Consider the following 18,008-nt stretch of genomic DNA (forward strand, 5'->3'; position numbering starts at 1 on the left):
TCCAAGCCCTAAAAAAAAACAGGCTCCAACCCAGATTAATGTACCCTGCAAAGCTATCTTTCAAAATTGAAGGAGAAATAAGATACTTTCATGACAAAGAGCACCTTAGGAACTTCATGAATACCAAACCAGCACTCCTAAAACTTTTATACAATATCCTAGGAATAGACACTGAGGATCACAACCCCAGGAAGCAAAGTAGAATGAACCTATCTGGCTTGACAAGAAATTAAATGTAAAGGGGGAGAACCCAACAAAAAGAAAAAGTCATGATAATGATAAGTCAATATGTTTCAGTTATAACCATCAATGTTAATGATCTCAATTCACCAATCAAAAGAAATAGACTGGCAGAATGGGTCAAGAAGCAAAATCCAACAATATGCTGCATATAAGAAACACACTTAATTCAAAATGAAACTCATAGAATGAAAGTTAAAGGGTGGAAAACAATACTCCATGTGACAGGAACCCAAAAAAAAGCAGGAGTAGATATCTTCTTTGCAGATCAAGTAGATTTCAAACCAACACTGATTAAGAGAGACGAAGAAAGACACTACATCCTTGTAAAGGGAAGAATCCAAGAGGAAGAGATGACAATCATAAATATCTATGCACCAAATACTAGTGCACCCAACTATATAAAACAAATACTAATGGACATGAAAAGTCATATATGCACTAATAAAATAGTAGTGGAGGACCTCAATACCCCACTGTCACAAATAGATAGATCAAGTACACTAAAAACAAGTAATGAAATACTAGAACTCAATCAAACTCTTGAACAAATGAACAGATGTTTATAGAGTCTTCCACCCCACAAAATCAGAATACACATTCTTCTCAGCTACACATGGCTCATTCTCCAAAATAGACCACATACTTGCAATAGAACATGTTTAAGTAAGTGCAAAGGAATTGAAGTTATTCCCTGTATATTATCAGACCACAGTGCGATGAAATTGGAGATCCACAGCAAAAGAAACTGGAAAAATTTCATAAATGTGGAAATTGAACAGTACACTTCTGATAATCAATGGGTCACAGAGGAAATTAAAGAAGAAATCAGACAGTTCCTTCAATTAAATGACAATGACAATACAACATATTGGAATCTATGGGACACAATGAAAGCAGTCTTACGAGGGAGATTCATAGCAGTGAATACGCATGTTAGGAAAACAGAGCGAGCCCAATTAACCTGATGCTGAACCTCAAGCTTCTAGAAAAAGAAGGGCAGGACAAACCCAAAGTTCATACAAGGGAGGAAATTATAAAGATCAGAGGAGAAATCAATGCAATGGAGACTAAGAGAACCATACAAAAAATCAATGAAGCCATGAGTTGGTTCTTCGAAAGAATCAACAAGATTGACGCACCCTTAGTCAAACTTATCAGAAAAAGGAAAGAAAAGGGCCAAATCCGTGCAATTAGGAATGAAAAGGGTGAAATTACAACAGACCCAGCAGAAATCCAGAGGATCATCCATACCTACTTCCAGAACCTATATGCCAATAAGATGGACAACACAGAAGAACTGGACAGATTCCTAGATACATATGAATTACCAAAGTTGAACAAAGAAGACTTAAAAATTCTAAACAAGGCAATATCAATCAATGAATTTGAAAATGTAATGAAAAACTTATCAACTAAGAAAAGCCCGGGCCCTGATGGCTTCACTGCTGACGTCTACAAGACATTTAGAGAGGAACTGCTGCCACTACTGTTTAAACTCTTCAATGAAATTGAAAGGGAAGCAATACTCCCAAATTCATTCCTGGAAGCAAGCATCACCTTGATCCCCAAAGCAGAGAAAGACCCAACTGAAAAGGAGAACTATAGGCCAATCTCACTAATGAACATAGACTCAAAAATCCTTAATAAGATACTGGCAAATAGAATGCAGAAGATCATCAAGAAGATCATACACCCTGATCAAGTGGGATTCATCCCAGGGATGCAGGGATGGTTCAACATATGCAAATCAACTGATGTAATACACTATATCAATAGAGCCAAGGACAAAAGCCATATAATTAACTCCATAGATGCAGAAAAAGCATTTGACAAAATCCAACATGCATTTATGATAAAAACCCTACAAAAAATTGGAATAGATGGTCTCTACCTCAAACTGATAGAAGCCATCTATGAAAAACCAACAGCCAGTATCATACTAAATGGTCAAAATCTGAAATCCTTCACACTAAAATCAGGAACAAGACAAGGATGTCCCCTATCACCACTCTTGTTCAATATAGCTTTGGAAACATTAGCCACAGCAATTAAACAAGAGAAAGAAATAAAAGGAATAAAAATAGGTAATGAAGAAGTCATATTGTCAATATTTGCAGATGACATGATGCTATGTATAGAATACCCCAAGAACTCCACCAAAAGTCTTCTAGACTTAAAAACCAAATTCAGTCAAGTAGCTGGTTACAAGGTCAACACATAAAAATCAATAGCTTTCCTCTACAGGAATAACAGACTCACTGAGAGAGAAATAGGGCAAATAATTCCTTTCACAATAGCATCCACAAAACTGAAATACCTAGGAATCAACCTAATGAAAGAAATCAAAGACTTCTTCTCTGAAAACTATGGCACTTTGAAAAAAGAAATTGAAGAGGATATCAGAAAATGGACAGACATGCCCTGCTCCTGGGTAGGAAGGATTAGTATAGTGAAAATGGCCATACTTCCAAAATTGCTATATAGATTTAATGCAATTACAATTGAGATCCCAGCAGCATACTTCATTGACCTTGAGAAAACAATCCAAAAATTCATTTGGAACAAGAAGAGACCCAGAATAGCAAAAGCAATTCTAGGCAACAGAGACATGGCAGGGGGTATCACAATCCCCAACTTCCAACTATACTACAAAGCTACTGTGATAAAAACAGCATGGTGCTGGCAAAGAAACAGACCTGAGGACCAGTGGAACAGATTAGAAGATGCAGAAACAACTCCAGACACACTCAGCCACCTCATGTTTGACAAAGGAGCCAAACATCCTCACTGGAGGAAAGATAGCCTCTTTAATAAATGGTGCTGGAAAAATTGGGTTTCAACTTGCCAAAGATTAAAACTAGACCTGTATCTCTCACCATGCACTAAACTAAAATCAAAATGGATTAAAGATCTAAATATTAAAATAGAAATGCTGAGCCGGCTCTAACAGAGGTTAGGTAGAACTCTTGAAGACATTACTGTAGGAAAAGATTTTATGAACAAAACCTCAGTTGCCCATGAACTAGCACAAACAATCAACAAGTGGGATCTCTTCTTATTAAAAAGCTTCTGCACAGCAAGAGAAACCACCAGCACTGTGAAGAGACAACCCACAATGTGGGAAAAAATCTTCACCTGCTTTTCCTCAGACAAAGGTCTACTATCTCAAATCTATAAAGAACTTAAAAAGATCAGACCTCTCAAATTTAAAGACCCAATCCGAAAATGGGCATCTGAAATGAACAGACATTTCTCAGACAAGGAAGTAGAAATAGCAAATAAATACATGAAAAAATGTTCAACATCACTGGGCATTCGAGAGATGCAAATGAAAACAACGCTGTGATTCTACTTCACTCCAGAAAGAATGGCTGCTATCATGAAATCAACCAATAACAAATGCTCACAGGGGTGTGGGGAAAGAGGAACCCTGCTCCATTGCTGGTGGGAGTGTAGACTGGTGCAACCACTGTGGAAATCAGTATGGAGATACCTCAAAGAACTAGGACTGGAAGTCCCATTTGACCCCACTATTCCACTGCTGGGGATCTTCCCCAAAGAATTAAAAGAATCATACCACAGTGATATATGTGCACCCATGTTCATAGCAGCACAACTTGTGATAGCTAAAACTTTGAAACAGCCCAAATGCCCATCAACTGGAGACCGGATAAAGAAAATGTGTTTTTTTTTTTAATAAAATGGAGTACTACTCAGCCATAAAAAATGAGAAATTAGAGACATTTATACCTAAGTGGATGCACATTGAGGCGATACTCTTAAGTGAAATAAATAGGACATACATGTATAAATTCCGAATAGTTTCTCTGGTGTGAGAAACTGAAAGTGTAAATAAGGACTAAATGTATAATAGGTAATGTGAAATAGGAAGAAAAGGGGCAAAGGGGAAGGAAGTGGAAGGGCTAGGGGAAAGGATAGAAGGGAATGGCATTAATATGAGAAAATGGAAAAATAGGAACAAAATCTTTGTAAATAGGGAGGACTGGAGGGGTTGAAGGGAGGGCTGGGCAAGGGTGAAAAATACAAACCAAGAGAGATTATGTAAAGGTGCAAATTTCCAATGATGAATGTCATTATATTGTATACCTAAAATGTACCAATGATTAGAATGAATAATCGATAATGTAAAATAGGAAGAAAAGGTCCAAAGGGGTAGGGGTAGTGGGAGGGGCAGGGGAAAGGAAAGAAGGGAAAGGAAAAATGATGAGAAATGGAAAAAATGGAAATAAAGTCTTTGTAAATAGGGAAGGGTGGAGGGGTGAAGGGAGGGCTAGGAATGGGGTAAAAATAAGAACTAAGATGCATCATGTAAAGGTACAAGTTCCCAATGAGAAATGTAAATGTGTTGTATACCTAAAATGTACCAATAAAAGAATTTAAGTAATTAAAAAAAAAGAATAGTGTGGTCATCACCTACTAATCTAGCCTTATCTTATACCATGACTCACACCCCACTCACACCCAGTCTCTGCTTCCAGCCATACCAACCCAGAGAGCTTTTCATTTCCTTGGACAGACCTTTTCCCCACCATATAGCCTTTTCTCATGTTGTCACTGTGCCTTATTTAGTTCATTTCAATTTAAACATCACCCTCTCACAAAGCTTTCCTTGACTTCCACTTGACCTCTACACTCCGTTTCCCTTTTCTCTGCCCTCAGTCGTCATTTTCCTGTAAAGCACTTTTTATAGTTCATAATTTTACATTTAAATTTTGTGACTTTTCATTACTATCAATATTAACAAAATAGTCACTCTGGACTTTTAACTCCCTAAGGACAGGAATATACTTTTTGATTTCCATCTGCAAAAAGCAGTACAATACCTAACACATTATAGACTCTCAATAAGTATTTATTGAATAAATTAAAAAATTAATTATGTGAGGTGAGCATCCATAGAGAAGTATTGGCAACACTAAGGAAGAGAACATCTGAATAGAAGGGAGTACTTTGTAGAGGCCCTAACTTTAATATGAAACTTTAAAAAAATAACAAATAAAATCAATGAATGATTCAAAAAGAGTTACAATTCAATTTTGACATAGAGTAGGCATCAAAATATGAATGAGAGAACAAGAGAAGAATGAGAGGTTGAGTTCAAGACTGTGGACACAGTAATTGTAATTTAATTTTCATAGAAACCAATAATATATTTCCAAGGTGTTTGTGGTATAAATATCAGATGTCTCACAGAGATAAAGTAAGATGAGAACTGAGAAAATATCATTGGACTTATAGTCTAGATAAATTAGTGAAAATAAAAATAAGCAGTTGAAGAAAAAATTGGAGGCAAAAACCTGAAGTAGTGATTATAAACTATTCTTTTGAGATAGGCAAGGGCTGAAATTAAAGTAGAGTAGATGAAAGATAAAAGGATCCAGAGTCCAGGGAAAGACTTTCTAAAAGATGTGACTCGAGTATTTAAATTACGGAGAAGGATGGTGATAAAAAGGATTGAAACACATACACACACACAAAAAAAAAAAAAGAAGAAAGAATGGTAAATGTTAGACTGATACTAGAAAAAGTGCAAGTGGACAAAATCAAGTGAAAGGAGAAGAACTGGACTTAGAATTTAAGAAGGGTATTTCATCTTTAGAGTGAATTAAGAAAAGAACAAATGGGCAGAGATTCAAAGATATTTCTAAACAAAAAGGAAGAATGTAGAAAGTTAAATGGCCTCAATTTCAGTAAAAGTAGGAAGCAACCTTATCTGCTGAAAATGCTGATAATTATGGATTTAAATGAGGAATGAAAAAAGATTATTTGAAGATATTTAAGGACATTTGAAATAGTTTGAATAAATTATTTTTATGCAATTTTAAGAAGTATGGAAGTTATGACTACCCCATTTTGAAGTCCTTTGGTGAAAGGAAAAACACATCAGGCACTGTGGTAGGCTGAATATGATGTCAAAGATATCCAGGTCCTAATCTCTGGAACCCATGAATGTTATGTTATCTTGCAAAAGAGACCCTTCAGATGAGATTAAGGATTTTGAAATAGGGAGATTGTCCTGGATTATGTCAATGGGTCCTAAATGTATTCACAAATATGCATGTGCAAGGCCCTGTGTTCAACTCCCAGCACACCCTCCTCCAGCACAAAAAAGGATTCTTGCCTGGAGCCTCCAGAAGGAAACAGCCCCTTTAGCCCTGTAAGAATCTTTGTGGATTTCTGGCCCTCAGCACTGTAAAAATAAATGTCTTTTGTTTTAACCCACTAAAATTGTGTTAATTTATTAACACGACAATAGGAAACTAGTAAAGAGAGTAAACATGTAAATTCATGATAATAAAATGTTTGTTTCTGAAGTAATTACTTAAACAGTGTAAAAGTTGGATATATTTTAAAAATAATTTCTCAAATTTCTCCATTCTTCAGATATTTTAATAATTCTGTGCTTTTCCCTAAATATTCATTTTGCTTTCTCTGATTGTTCTGAAGATACTCATCTGTGAAATTCCCACATAGTTTGAAGTCGTAAAGAAAGCAGCCTTAACATTCTTTGTTTGCCTTTGCCCCAGTAAAACTTCTTCAGTTCCTAATTTAAACAGAGGCTATACATTTTCATCCAGCTTTACAGCAAAGCAGACTTGGACCATGTGTTTTTGGTCCACCATAGCTTAGAGGATATTAGCTAAAAGAATGTCACCGCAACTACTTCGCTGTGTTCACATAAGCTCAGCTTATACTTTGCTATTGTTTCAATATGGTTTGTGTGTAACTCACGGGTTCATGTGTTAAAATTTAATCACCATAGTGAGGTTTTTAAAAAGTGGAAACTTATTCCAACTATGGCGTTTAGAGGGGGAACATTTACGAGACAATTAGAATTAGATGACGTCATTAGGGTGGAGGCCCCGTGATTGAATCCTGGTGGCTTTACAAGAAAAGGGAGAGACCAGAGGAGCCATACACAAGTGCACTCCCTGTGTCTTGCTGCCACAGGATACCCTGCTCCACTTCAGGATTGTCAAACAGAAGGCCACCACTTAATGTGGCCCCTAGGCCTTGCTCCTTCAGGACTGTGAGTGAAAATAAACCTCTTTTTTATATTTACCCCACATCAGGTATCTCGTTATAGTAACAAAATGTGGATAGTATATATCTCTAGAGGTAACAAGAAAATATGAACTTCCAGCAACTCTGAACACAGTTGAATATTAATATGGACTTACACAAATTAAATTTCTAGCCCTTTTCTTTTTTTTGTTTGTTTTTTTGCTTTTGGTACCGGGGATCAGACCTTGTGCTTGAGAGGCAGGCGCCAGAACCACTGAGCTAAATCCCCAGTCCTGCCCTTTACTCTTTTTTTGTAACAGAGTATATCCTTCCTAAATTTTCAAGCTTAAATTTTCTGTCCAGCCAGGGGAATAGCAGACCAGGTATAGTTCCTTCCTGCAGCCTACTCTCTCCAGTTAGCTGCCTCATTCTTATAACTAAGTTACTTAGCAACTATGTCCTGAATCTCTCAGACCTGAGAAGAAGCTTCCGGGCCAGCCACCTAGTTTTGCCTGTGTTACAGTGAAGAGGATCTGCTTAGGAGATGAAGCTCTTGAACTGGTTGATAGAGATACTGATAATTCTTGGGGTCACAATTAAAAGTAAGTTTTTCAATATTTACATTCTCTATAAGGGTCTTTTTGCTCTAACAGCACTAAAGGCCTTAAGCCAATTAGAAAATCAACAGTAACTTGACTATACTCCCAATTAACACCATTTTTGTACAAGTACTCATTTAGGGTAACACTTGATTACGGTGATTGGTGTGTATATGGGAGAGACAGACAGACAAAAAATCTATCAGGAAAGCATTACAGTAACTTTTATAAAGTAGAACTATTAGGAAGAGGTTGTTGAGCATTGTAAAAGGAAAAAAGGACTTTAAAGGAAAGGAAAGGAAAAAAAGGACTTTAAAGGAAATGTGTAAGACATAAAGCATGAAAAAGTACCATAATCATTATTTTTTTTTGAGACACAATCTCACTAAATTGCCCAGGCTGGCCTCTAACTTGGAATTCTCTCCTACCTTAGACTCCCTAGTAGCTGGGATTACAGGTAGGTATCACTCTGCCTGGCAGAATTTATATTGTTTTTAAAACTTTGTACAATAACAACTCTACTTCCAAAGTTTTAATATTTCCTAAGTAGTTATTGCCTGAAAAAAGGAAATCGTTTTCCAGTCTGTTTCCCTGTTCACTTCTTCAGTTAATTTTACACAATCCTCACAAAATTTAATTACCAATATAAAAATTTAGTTACCAATACATATTCAATTTAAAGAATATTTATTTGGACTCAGTCAAGGAATGCAAAGTTTGCTTACCACCTGAAAATTAATGTAACATGCTATATCAATAGAATAAAAGACAAGATCATATGATTATCTAAATCAATGCCAAAAATTTGACAAAATAATAAGAATCTCACATCCTCAGAAAAACTCACAACTATGTTTATTTAATGATGGAAAAAATGCATTTCTCTTAAAATCAGGAATAAGATAAATATACTCACTTTTGCCATTGTACTAGAATTCCAGCCATGGAGATTAGCAAAAACAACAACAACAACAACAAAATAAAAGACATCAAGATTGGAAAGGAAGAAGTAAAATCATTGCTATTCACAGATGACATGGCTTTTTATACAATCTTAAAACACTCATTACAAAACTATTAGAACTACTAAACAAGCCAGGTATAATGGTGTGCTCCTGTAAACCCAGCACTCTGGCTGAGGCAGGAGGATCACAAGTTTGCACCTAGTCTGGGAAATTTAGAGACTTAGAAAGACTCTGTCTCAAAATAAAAAAATTTAAAAAGATCTAAGGCTGTAGGTCAGTGCCAAGTCCCAATATAAATAAATAAATTTGGCAAGGTTGCCTGATAAAAGATCAATGTACAAAAATTAATTTTATTTCTATAGAGTAGGCAATAAGCCAACCCAAAATTGAATTTTTAAAAATCTCATTTATAGTAATACTGAAGAGAATAAAGTAAAAGTTGGAAGACTTAAACTTCCCAATTTTAAAACTTACCATAAAGCTACAGTAATCAAGAAAATGTGAGCTGGACATAGTGGTACCTGCCTGTAACCCCAGCTACTCAGGAGGCTGAGGCAAGTGAGGCAGGAAAATTACAAGTTCAAGGGCAGCCTGGGCAACTTGGCAAGATTTGTCTGAAAAAATTTTCATTAAAGAAAAAAAGCCAGAGATATAGCTCAGTGCAAGGTCTTCAGTTCAATCCCCACTATTGCCCCCCCCACACACACACACAAAGTGTACTATTGGCATGAGGATAGACATACAGATCACAAACCCTCACATTTATTTACTTCAATAAGCATGCCAAGAGAACTCAATGTTGTGTTGTAGGGGTGGGGGGGTGAACACTATATTCAATAAATGGAGCTAAGACATCTGGATTGTCACATGGAAAAGAATTTTTGAACAGCTACCTCATACACCATATACACAAATTGATTCAAATTGAATCAAAGACCTAAAGATAAGCTTAAGCCTTTGAAATTTTTTAAATATATGAAAATAAATCTTGACCTTGGATTAGGCAATGATTTCTTAGATATGCCACCAAAAGCACAAGCAAAAATTTAAAAAAACAGATAAACTGAAAATCAAAATAAAAAACTTTTGTGCTTCAAAATATATCACAACAAAAAATGGGGGGACAAATTTTGTAACTCATATATCCAGCAAGCATTTAGTATTCAGAATATTTAAAGAAGTCTTAGAAGTCATCGACAAAATGACAACTCAATTTGAGGATGGCCAAAGAAATTGAATGGACATTTCTCCAAAGAAGATGTATAAATAGCTGAGCACATGAAAGATAATTCAACATCATTGGACTTTAAGGAGATAAAAACCAAAACCAGGATGATAAATTACATCATGTTCATAAGAATGTCTATAATCAACAAATGAAACACTTTGCCTCACTGCACTCCTGAAAGGAAGATGGGTCGCCAACAGGACTACTGGAACCAGCTGTGAAAATTCAGCCAGAGTTCACACTCTTGCCACATCTGCTCAGACCTGCATGGTCTGATTCAGAAATATGACCTCAACACATGCCACCAGCGTTTCATCAGTACAGGAAGACTGTAAGCCTCATTAGATAGCAAAAAGTGACCTTCTATGAAAGAATTACCCAAAACACCCACCCAATTAACAAAATCATGAGAGCTCTTTGTACATAAAAGTTTTAAAAAGCCTTTAAAACAAAACAAAAGAAATGATATGTGGGTAGCTCAGTGGTAGAGCACCTGCCTAGCATGCATGTCGCCCTGGGTTCCATCTCTAGCACTCCCCTAAAAACAAAAAAAGGAGAGAAGGAGAGAGAAGTGGTTTCTTTCAGCAAAGATGTGGAGAAATAAAAACCGTCATACAATGCCAGTGGGAATATAAAATAGTAGAGTCATTGCGGAAATAGTATGATGTGTTAAGTCCACTACTAAGTATGTGCCCAAGAGAAATGAGAATATATGTCCACAGAGAACTGTGCACATGAATATTTACTAGGAGCATTATTCATTATAGTAAAAAGGTAAAAAAACTCAAATACTGATAATGGATAAATAGATAAGCAAAATGTGGTATACACATATAACAGAAAGTTATTCAGCCATAAAAAGAAATGATATACTGATACATACAAAACGTTGTGTTATGTAAAAGAAGCTGACTATTGTATGATTCCTATTATATTGAATAGCCAAAATAGGCAGATCCAGAGAGATGGAAAGCAGTTTAACAGCTGTCAATAGATGGGGGAGGAAAGAGTGGGGAGTGACTACTTAAGGGGTACAGGGTGTACTGCTAGGCTGATTGAGAAGTTTTGAAACTGGAGAGAGGTGGTGGTTGCACCACATTTTGAATGTTCTAAATGTAACTAAATTGTACACTTTAAGATGGGTAATTTTATGTTTCATGAATTTCACCTCCTCGAGTTTTAAAAAATGGCACAACACTGAAAAAGTTAGGGAGTTCTTTGGAATGTTATAGTTACCATATGATCCAGCAGTTCTACTCTAGGACACATCCCAGATAACTGCAAACATAAATTTACACAAAACTTGTATACAAATGACAGCATTATTCATAATGGCCCAAAAGCAGAAATAACCAAAACATCCTTCCACTGGTAAATGGATAGTGTTCTATCCAAACAATGGAATATTATTTAACAAAAGAAAATAAAGCACAATATGGATGAACCTTGAAAACTTTACTCAAGAGAATCTAAACACATAAGACCATATATTACACAATTCACATGCAAGAAATGTCCAGAAGAGATTGATTACCTAAGGGCTGGGAGATATGGGGAAATTGGGAAAATTATAGTTAATGAAAATAGGATTTTTGAGAGGTAATAGAAATATTTCAAAACTGATTTTGATACTAATTGCACAAGTTTGTGAATATCCTTAAGGCTACTAAATTATATTTAATACTACTATTATATTTAATATCTTTATGTGCCAGGAGGATTGGAGAGACAAAAATATCTAAGACATAGACCTTACCTTGAACAGCTCAAGGTCTTGAAGGGAAAAACAAAAGTAAACATGTTGTATAGTGTGGTACACATTAAATTAAAAGCATTTGTAGGGTGTAATATAGGGCACAAATATGGGACAAGACAATTCTACTACTGGTATGTGGAATGGTCAGAAGAGATTCATGAAGGAAATTATATAAACTGAACCTTGAAAGACTAGTAAGCAAACAATCAAAGGGAGAACAAGAACGTTTCAGGCCAGATAGAGTACAAAGACACAGAGCAATAAAAGAGCATGGTCTATGAAGTATATCAGTTTAGTGTATAGAGTATAAGAAGGAACGTAGCAACTGATAGGCAGGCAGAGATTCTGTGGTAGGCAGAGATTCTGTAACAAGCTATGAAGTTTGAGCTGTCTCCTGTAACCAACAGGGAGTCATTCAAGGACTTACTCCTAGAAATACATCTTAGAAAAATGACCTTTGCAGTACCTTTGCGGTAGAGGACTGGATGGCTTCTAGCTGATAACTCTAGTGACAGTGTAACCAGCAGGAGGCTAAAGAATGACCCAAACAAGAAACAATGAGGACTCAAGCTACACCAATTGCAGTGAGCACTGATAGGAGGATGTGGATAACAAAGGTGGAGAAAATAGTAACAGAGAAGTCAAGTTGTGACTGCCAAGAGATGGGAATAGCCAGTAATGACAAGAGCCAGAGAGAATGGAGAGATAGGGGTCAACAAGTGACTACTGAATTTAATGTCTCAGAAATCCTTGTTTCTAAAATAGTTTTAGTGGAGAAAATAGAGTCAGTGATGATGATTACAGAGCTCTTCCTGGATTGTGGCACTTTGCAGGGACAGAAGGGGTTTCAGCAGATCATTTATTGATTGCAAATTTATCTGGGGAAGTAGTAGGGTAGAAGGCAGTTGCTTTTCAAGCTAGCGTAAAAAGACCCAAGATTCATACATAAAATCAGCCCTTTGTTCTCACATTTTTCCTCTCCCTTCCCTTCTACCGTCTACCTGACAGATCTGTCATTTTTTCACTCACATACACCTTGCAACCTTTTATATTGCCTTTTTATGCATTTTTCCACTTGATAGTCACTGTACTTTGATTTCATCTATATGAAAATATTGAGAGACAGAGAGATGTGCCATAACTATGTGATTTCCCCTGACTATATTCATTTAGGGAAAATTCTAAAACAATTATTGAGATTGTTTTTCCCTTTTGATAAACCCTCAGAATAAAAATAGTTAATGATAATGGGAAAGATGAGCAGTCTATCCCAAAGGGTATGGGTCAGAAAATGAAAGTACATCAATAATATTTTTTTTTCTTTATCACCCTACTAAACCAGCTGCTGATTTAAAGTAGTATAAAATATATAATTAAGGCAATATCTGAGTTCTGGCTCTAGATCATCTAGGACTCAAGATTTCCTCTATTTCATCTTCTCTTTCTGGTAGTGCTTCCTCATTACCATGCACTTCTACAGTTAGAAAAAAACAACAAAAAGTTCATTGAGCTCCTTTCTCTGACACTCACCCACCCGGAATCTCTCTATGCCAATTGAAAAGGGCAAGTAACTCATCAATTTATGAGGTCAAGAAGCAGTAGCCTAGCAATCTTGTCTAGGTTCCTGTCTGGTCCAGAAAGAGGTCACATAAAGACCAAATCTTGGACATGTGCTAAAGAGGCTGAGCCTAAGCAGTACAAGCAGTCAATATCCTCCTGTTTCAGAAATTCTTGCTGTTTTCAGTGCTGCTTTGAATAACTTGGGAAATTAAGGAATTCTAAGTTATCTTTGCTTCCATTAAGTTCTTTTATGTTATAATTCTAAACAGGGAAAGCATAAACTGCAAGTATTTGGAACATCTTTCATTTCAGAGAAGCAGAAGAAAGCAGGTATTATGGAGAAACTTCTAGAGAGAAGTTTGATTGCTGTATTACATTACAGCTCACTAAAAAATGCTGTATTTCCCATTTGTGAATTTCCTGAAAGATACAGGGCTTTTTCTTATGTTCATCTCTTAAATTCTTCTGAAAAGTTTTATATCTTCATGTTATTTTTTAATCAACAATAGTTACATATTTGTGGGATACAATGTGACGTTTTGATATATGCAATACATTGTAAAATGATTAAATCAATCTAGCATGTCCATCTCACCTATCATATTTTCTGTGCTAAGAACATCAAAAGGTTCCCTTTTAGTGATTTTGAAATATAAAATCAATTACTATTTACTATGCAATAAATATCTAAAACTTATTCCTCCTGTCTAACTGAAACTTTGTACCCTTTGACATTGGTCTCCCTTTTCCCTGTTCCTCCTCCCCAGCTTCTGGTAACCAACAGTCTACTCTCTACTTCTGTGAGTTTGACTTTTTAGATTCCACATATGAGTGACATGATGTAATATTTCTTTCTGTACTTGGCTTATTTTACTTAGCATGATTTCTACCAGGTTCATTCAGGCTGTTGCAAATGACAGAATTTCCTGCTTTTTTTTAAGGATGAATGCTATTCTGTTTTGTATATATACCATATTTTCTTTATTCATCCATTGCTTGACATTTAGATTGCTTTCATGTCTTGAATGTAATGAATAATTTGTAATGAAAATAGGAATATAGATATTTCTTCAACATACAGATTTCTGTTCATTTGGACATATACATAGAGGGTACATTGGGATCGTATGGTAATTTTATTTTTAGTTTTTTTAGAAATCTCCATTGTTTTCCACAGTGGCTATAGCAATTTACATTCCCATCAACAGTGTACAAGTTTTCCCTTTCCTCCACATCCCCATCAACAATGTTGCCTTTGTCTTTTTAATAATAGTCTTTCTAACATGTGTGAGATGACGTATCATTGAGGATTTAATTTGAATTTCCCTGACAATTAGTGATGATGAGTACTTTTTCATATGTGTGTTGGCTGTTTGTTTGACTTCTTTCTAAGAATGTCTACTTAGGTCTTTTGCTCAAATCAGGTTATTTGTTTTCAAGCTATTGAGTAGTTTGAGTTTCTTTTTTTTTATTAGCCACTTAACAGATGTACAAATGCTTCTCAACTTACAAAATGGCTATATTTCAGTAAACGCCAGATACACTGAAAAATCATTTTCATAACATCATAAAGTCAAACTAATGTAAATTAAGGACTGTATATATGGTTCACAAATATTTTCTCTCAATCTGTGGGTTTTCTTTTTACTCTGTTTTTGTTTTTTTTGGTACTGGGGATTGAACCGGGGTCCTTTTGCTTGTGAGGCAGGCGGTGGAAACGCTGACCTAAATCCCTGGCACTTTACTCTGTTAATTGTTTCCTTTGCTAAGCAGAAGATTTTTAACTTGATTCAATTCCCTTGATGTATTTTTGCTTTTGTTGTCTGTGTTTTGGGGTCATAGCCAAGAAATCATTATGCAATTTTGTGAAGATTTTCCTCTGTTGAATTTTAGTAGTTTTGCAATTTCAGATTTTTATCTGTCTTTCTAGGTGTCGTTAACTAAACTCAATTTAATTCCTTTCCATGTGGATATCTAGTCTTCATGCTACTATTTTTTTTGAGAGATTGTCCTTTTCTGTAGTATATTCCTGGCACTTTATCAAAAATCAACTGACCATAAATGTGTGGATTTTTTTTTTCTAGGCTCTCCATCCTGCTCCATTGTTCAGTATGTTTGTTTTTGTGTCAGTACTATGCTATTTTGATTATTATAGCTTTGTAATATATTTTAAAATTTCATAGTGTGGTGCCTCTGGCTTTATTTTTTGCTTAAAATTGCCTTGGCTATTCAGAATTCTTTGTGACTCCATAAAAATTTTTTAAAGACTTTTTTCTATTTCTGTGAAAAATGACATTGGAATTTTGATAGAGATTGAACTGAATCTGTAGGTTGCTTTGGGTAATATGGGCATTCTAACAACCTTAATCCTTATAATCTATGAGCATAGGATATCTTTCCATTTGTGCCATCTTTAATTTCTTTAATCAATGTTTTATGTATACAGATCTACTGTGTTTTTTGTTTTTGTTTTTGTTTTTGTTTTTTGATCCATTTAATAGGCTAGCAATCAGTGAGGAGAGGATATCCCTCAGCCAGGGAACCTGGCAGCAGGGGAACCTCCTCTGCCAAACCCATTAATGACCTTGCATCAGATTTATTTCACCACACCAGTGTGCCTTCCCTGACTTGTCCTTGTCCAACTTTGCTCTATTATCTCCATACAAAGGGTCAGGTGTTTTCATCACATGTGTACCCCAACAATTTTATCTGCTAGAGATAGCTCTTTACCTTCTCCCAGTAGGTTCTAAAATCTACTCCTAGTATATTGAAACTGCTTTCTCAAGGAATACCAGTACCTCATTGATTAATCTAGTGGCCTCTCACTGGTCTCTCCATTTGACCTCTGTCCACTTACCATTTGACACTATCCACCATCTTCTTTTTCCCTCTCCCTCTATTCTTTCACTGGTTGGTCTTCCTCAACTTTCCCTTTAAATGCTATCTCCAAAGTTCAGTTCTTAGCCCTCTTGCTCTTTTACATATAAACCCCACAGTTCATTTACCTGTGTGTCTAGATCTCAGACTTTCTAATCTCTAAATCTGCATATCCAGTTACATTATGGTCACAAACAATGTTTGCAAATGTCTTAAACTCAACATTTCTTCTCAAATTTAGTTGCTCTCTTACGGCTTTAATATTGTTAATGGCATTAACTATCCTTCCCTGACCTCCTAGTTCTTAAGTATAAACCCACAAAATCATATGATCATCAACTATAATGCCCTAAATATTTTCTAATTCAATATTTTTACATATATAAGTCTGAGGCCCAAAATGGCAAAATTGCTTCCCTGGGGTCATTCTATAAAGCTATATCTGGAACCAAAATCTCCTAAAGCTTTATGTTTATTCATTCCTTTTTCCCTTCACCAAATCCTATCAATTCTACATCTTCAGTATTTCTCTTATCTACGTATTTTTACTGTCTCAATTTAAAATTTCACTTTAGTATAGTTTCTACACTATTGCACTTGTAACTCTTATCCACAATACACTACTGCCAAAAATAATATTCCTATACCCCAAACAGAATCATGGTTTCCCCCTGTTCAAACACCTACTTTTATACAAAACACAATTCTGACATCTTGTCCATTAGTCAAAAGTCAATGTACTTAGATTTCACAATCCTTCCTATTTTATTTCTCCTACACAAATATTTTATTTCAAACAGTTCCAACTGTTAGCTACTCATTATACCTATTTGACTCACTGTCATACTTCAGTCTATTCTGAGATGGACTGTCTTCAGGGATGAACTGTCATCTCATCTTCTTCCTCATGATCACCATAAATTTGTGGCATAACATCTTGTCTTACTTTTCTCTTTGCCAAGACAAAATACCTGACACTCAAAGTTAAAGGAGGTAAGGTTTATTTTAGCTCACAGTTTGTAGAGATTTGAGTCCTTAATCAACTGGCTCCAAGGCAGAGTGGCATGGCGGAGGGTATCACAGAAGAGAAACAGTTCATGGCAGGCAGGAGGCAGTAAAAGCAACAAGCAACTAGTGACTGGCAAGCTGGCCCTCTTTCTGTCCCTTATATTTTATCCAGGCTACATGCCCTTAGGGCAGGTAGCACTCACACCTAAGGCAGGCCTTCCCATTATCCACACCAGAACTATGCCAAACCAATCAGTGGACTAATACACATCCTTGATCCTGGCATCATACACTGCAGATGCAGTCATCTCTTAGAAGCCCCACCTATGACTGAATGAAGCTTTTGGGGGACATCTAGACATGAGCCATAACACATCCTGTTCATTTCTTAAGCCCATCTCAAACTCTAGTTCCAAAAACAACAACAACAAAAACTATCACTGCAAAAATTTCCCAACTCCTTTTTCACGGTACATTGTCCCTTTATTGTTCTATGCAGCCCAGCCTCAAAATTGAGTTACTCCCTCCCCCGCCCCATACTGGGGATTGAATTTAGGACCTTTCGCTTTTGAGGCAGGCAAGGCACCACTGAGCTAAATCCCAAGCCCACAATTGACTTAATTTTTAACTCCCTCACCAGATTGTCAACTACCTGAATGCAGAAATTGTGTTTCACCTGTCTTTTGTGACTTCCATAATTCACTGCAGAACTTGATATTTTGTGCATGCTCAAAATCACTTATAAA

At 36.0% G+C, this 18,008-nt stretch overlaps 1 protein-coding gene across 1 annotated transcript in view; it reads left to right on the plus strand.

Annotated features, from left to right (window-relative positions):
• Positions 1 to 7,034: 7,034 nt before the first annotated feature.
• The window catches only part of Sel1l2 (SEL1L2 adaptor subunit of SYVN1 ubiquitin ligase), a 130,146-nt gene continuing 119,172 nt past the window's right edge, over positions 7,035 to 18,008 (plus strand). The window contains 2 exon segments of the mRNA XM_087188648.1: positions 7,035 to 7,294; positions 7,743 to 7,871. Coding sequence (XP_087044774.1) covers positions 7,814 to 7,871 — 58 coding nt within the window. The 5' untranslated portion in view covers positions 7,035 to 7,294; positions 7,743 to 7,813.

This window comes from Heterocephalus glaber, unplaced genomic scaffold (genome assembly GCF_053883595.1).
Source record: "Heterocephalus glaber isolate CG9 unplaced genomic scaffold, H.glaber_assembly_v1.0 deba00001532, whole genome shotgun sequence".
Taxonomy (NCBI): Eukaryota; Metazoa; Chordata; class Mammalia; order Rodentia; family Bathyergidae; genus Heterocephalus; species Heterocephalus glaber.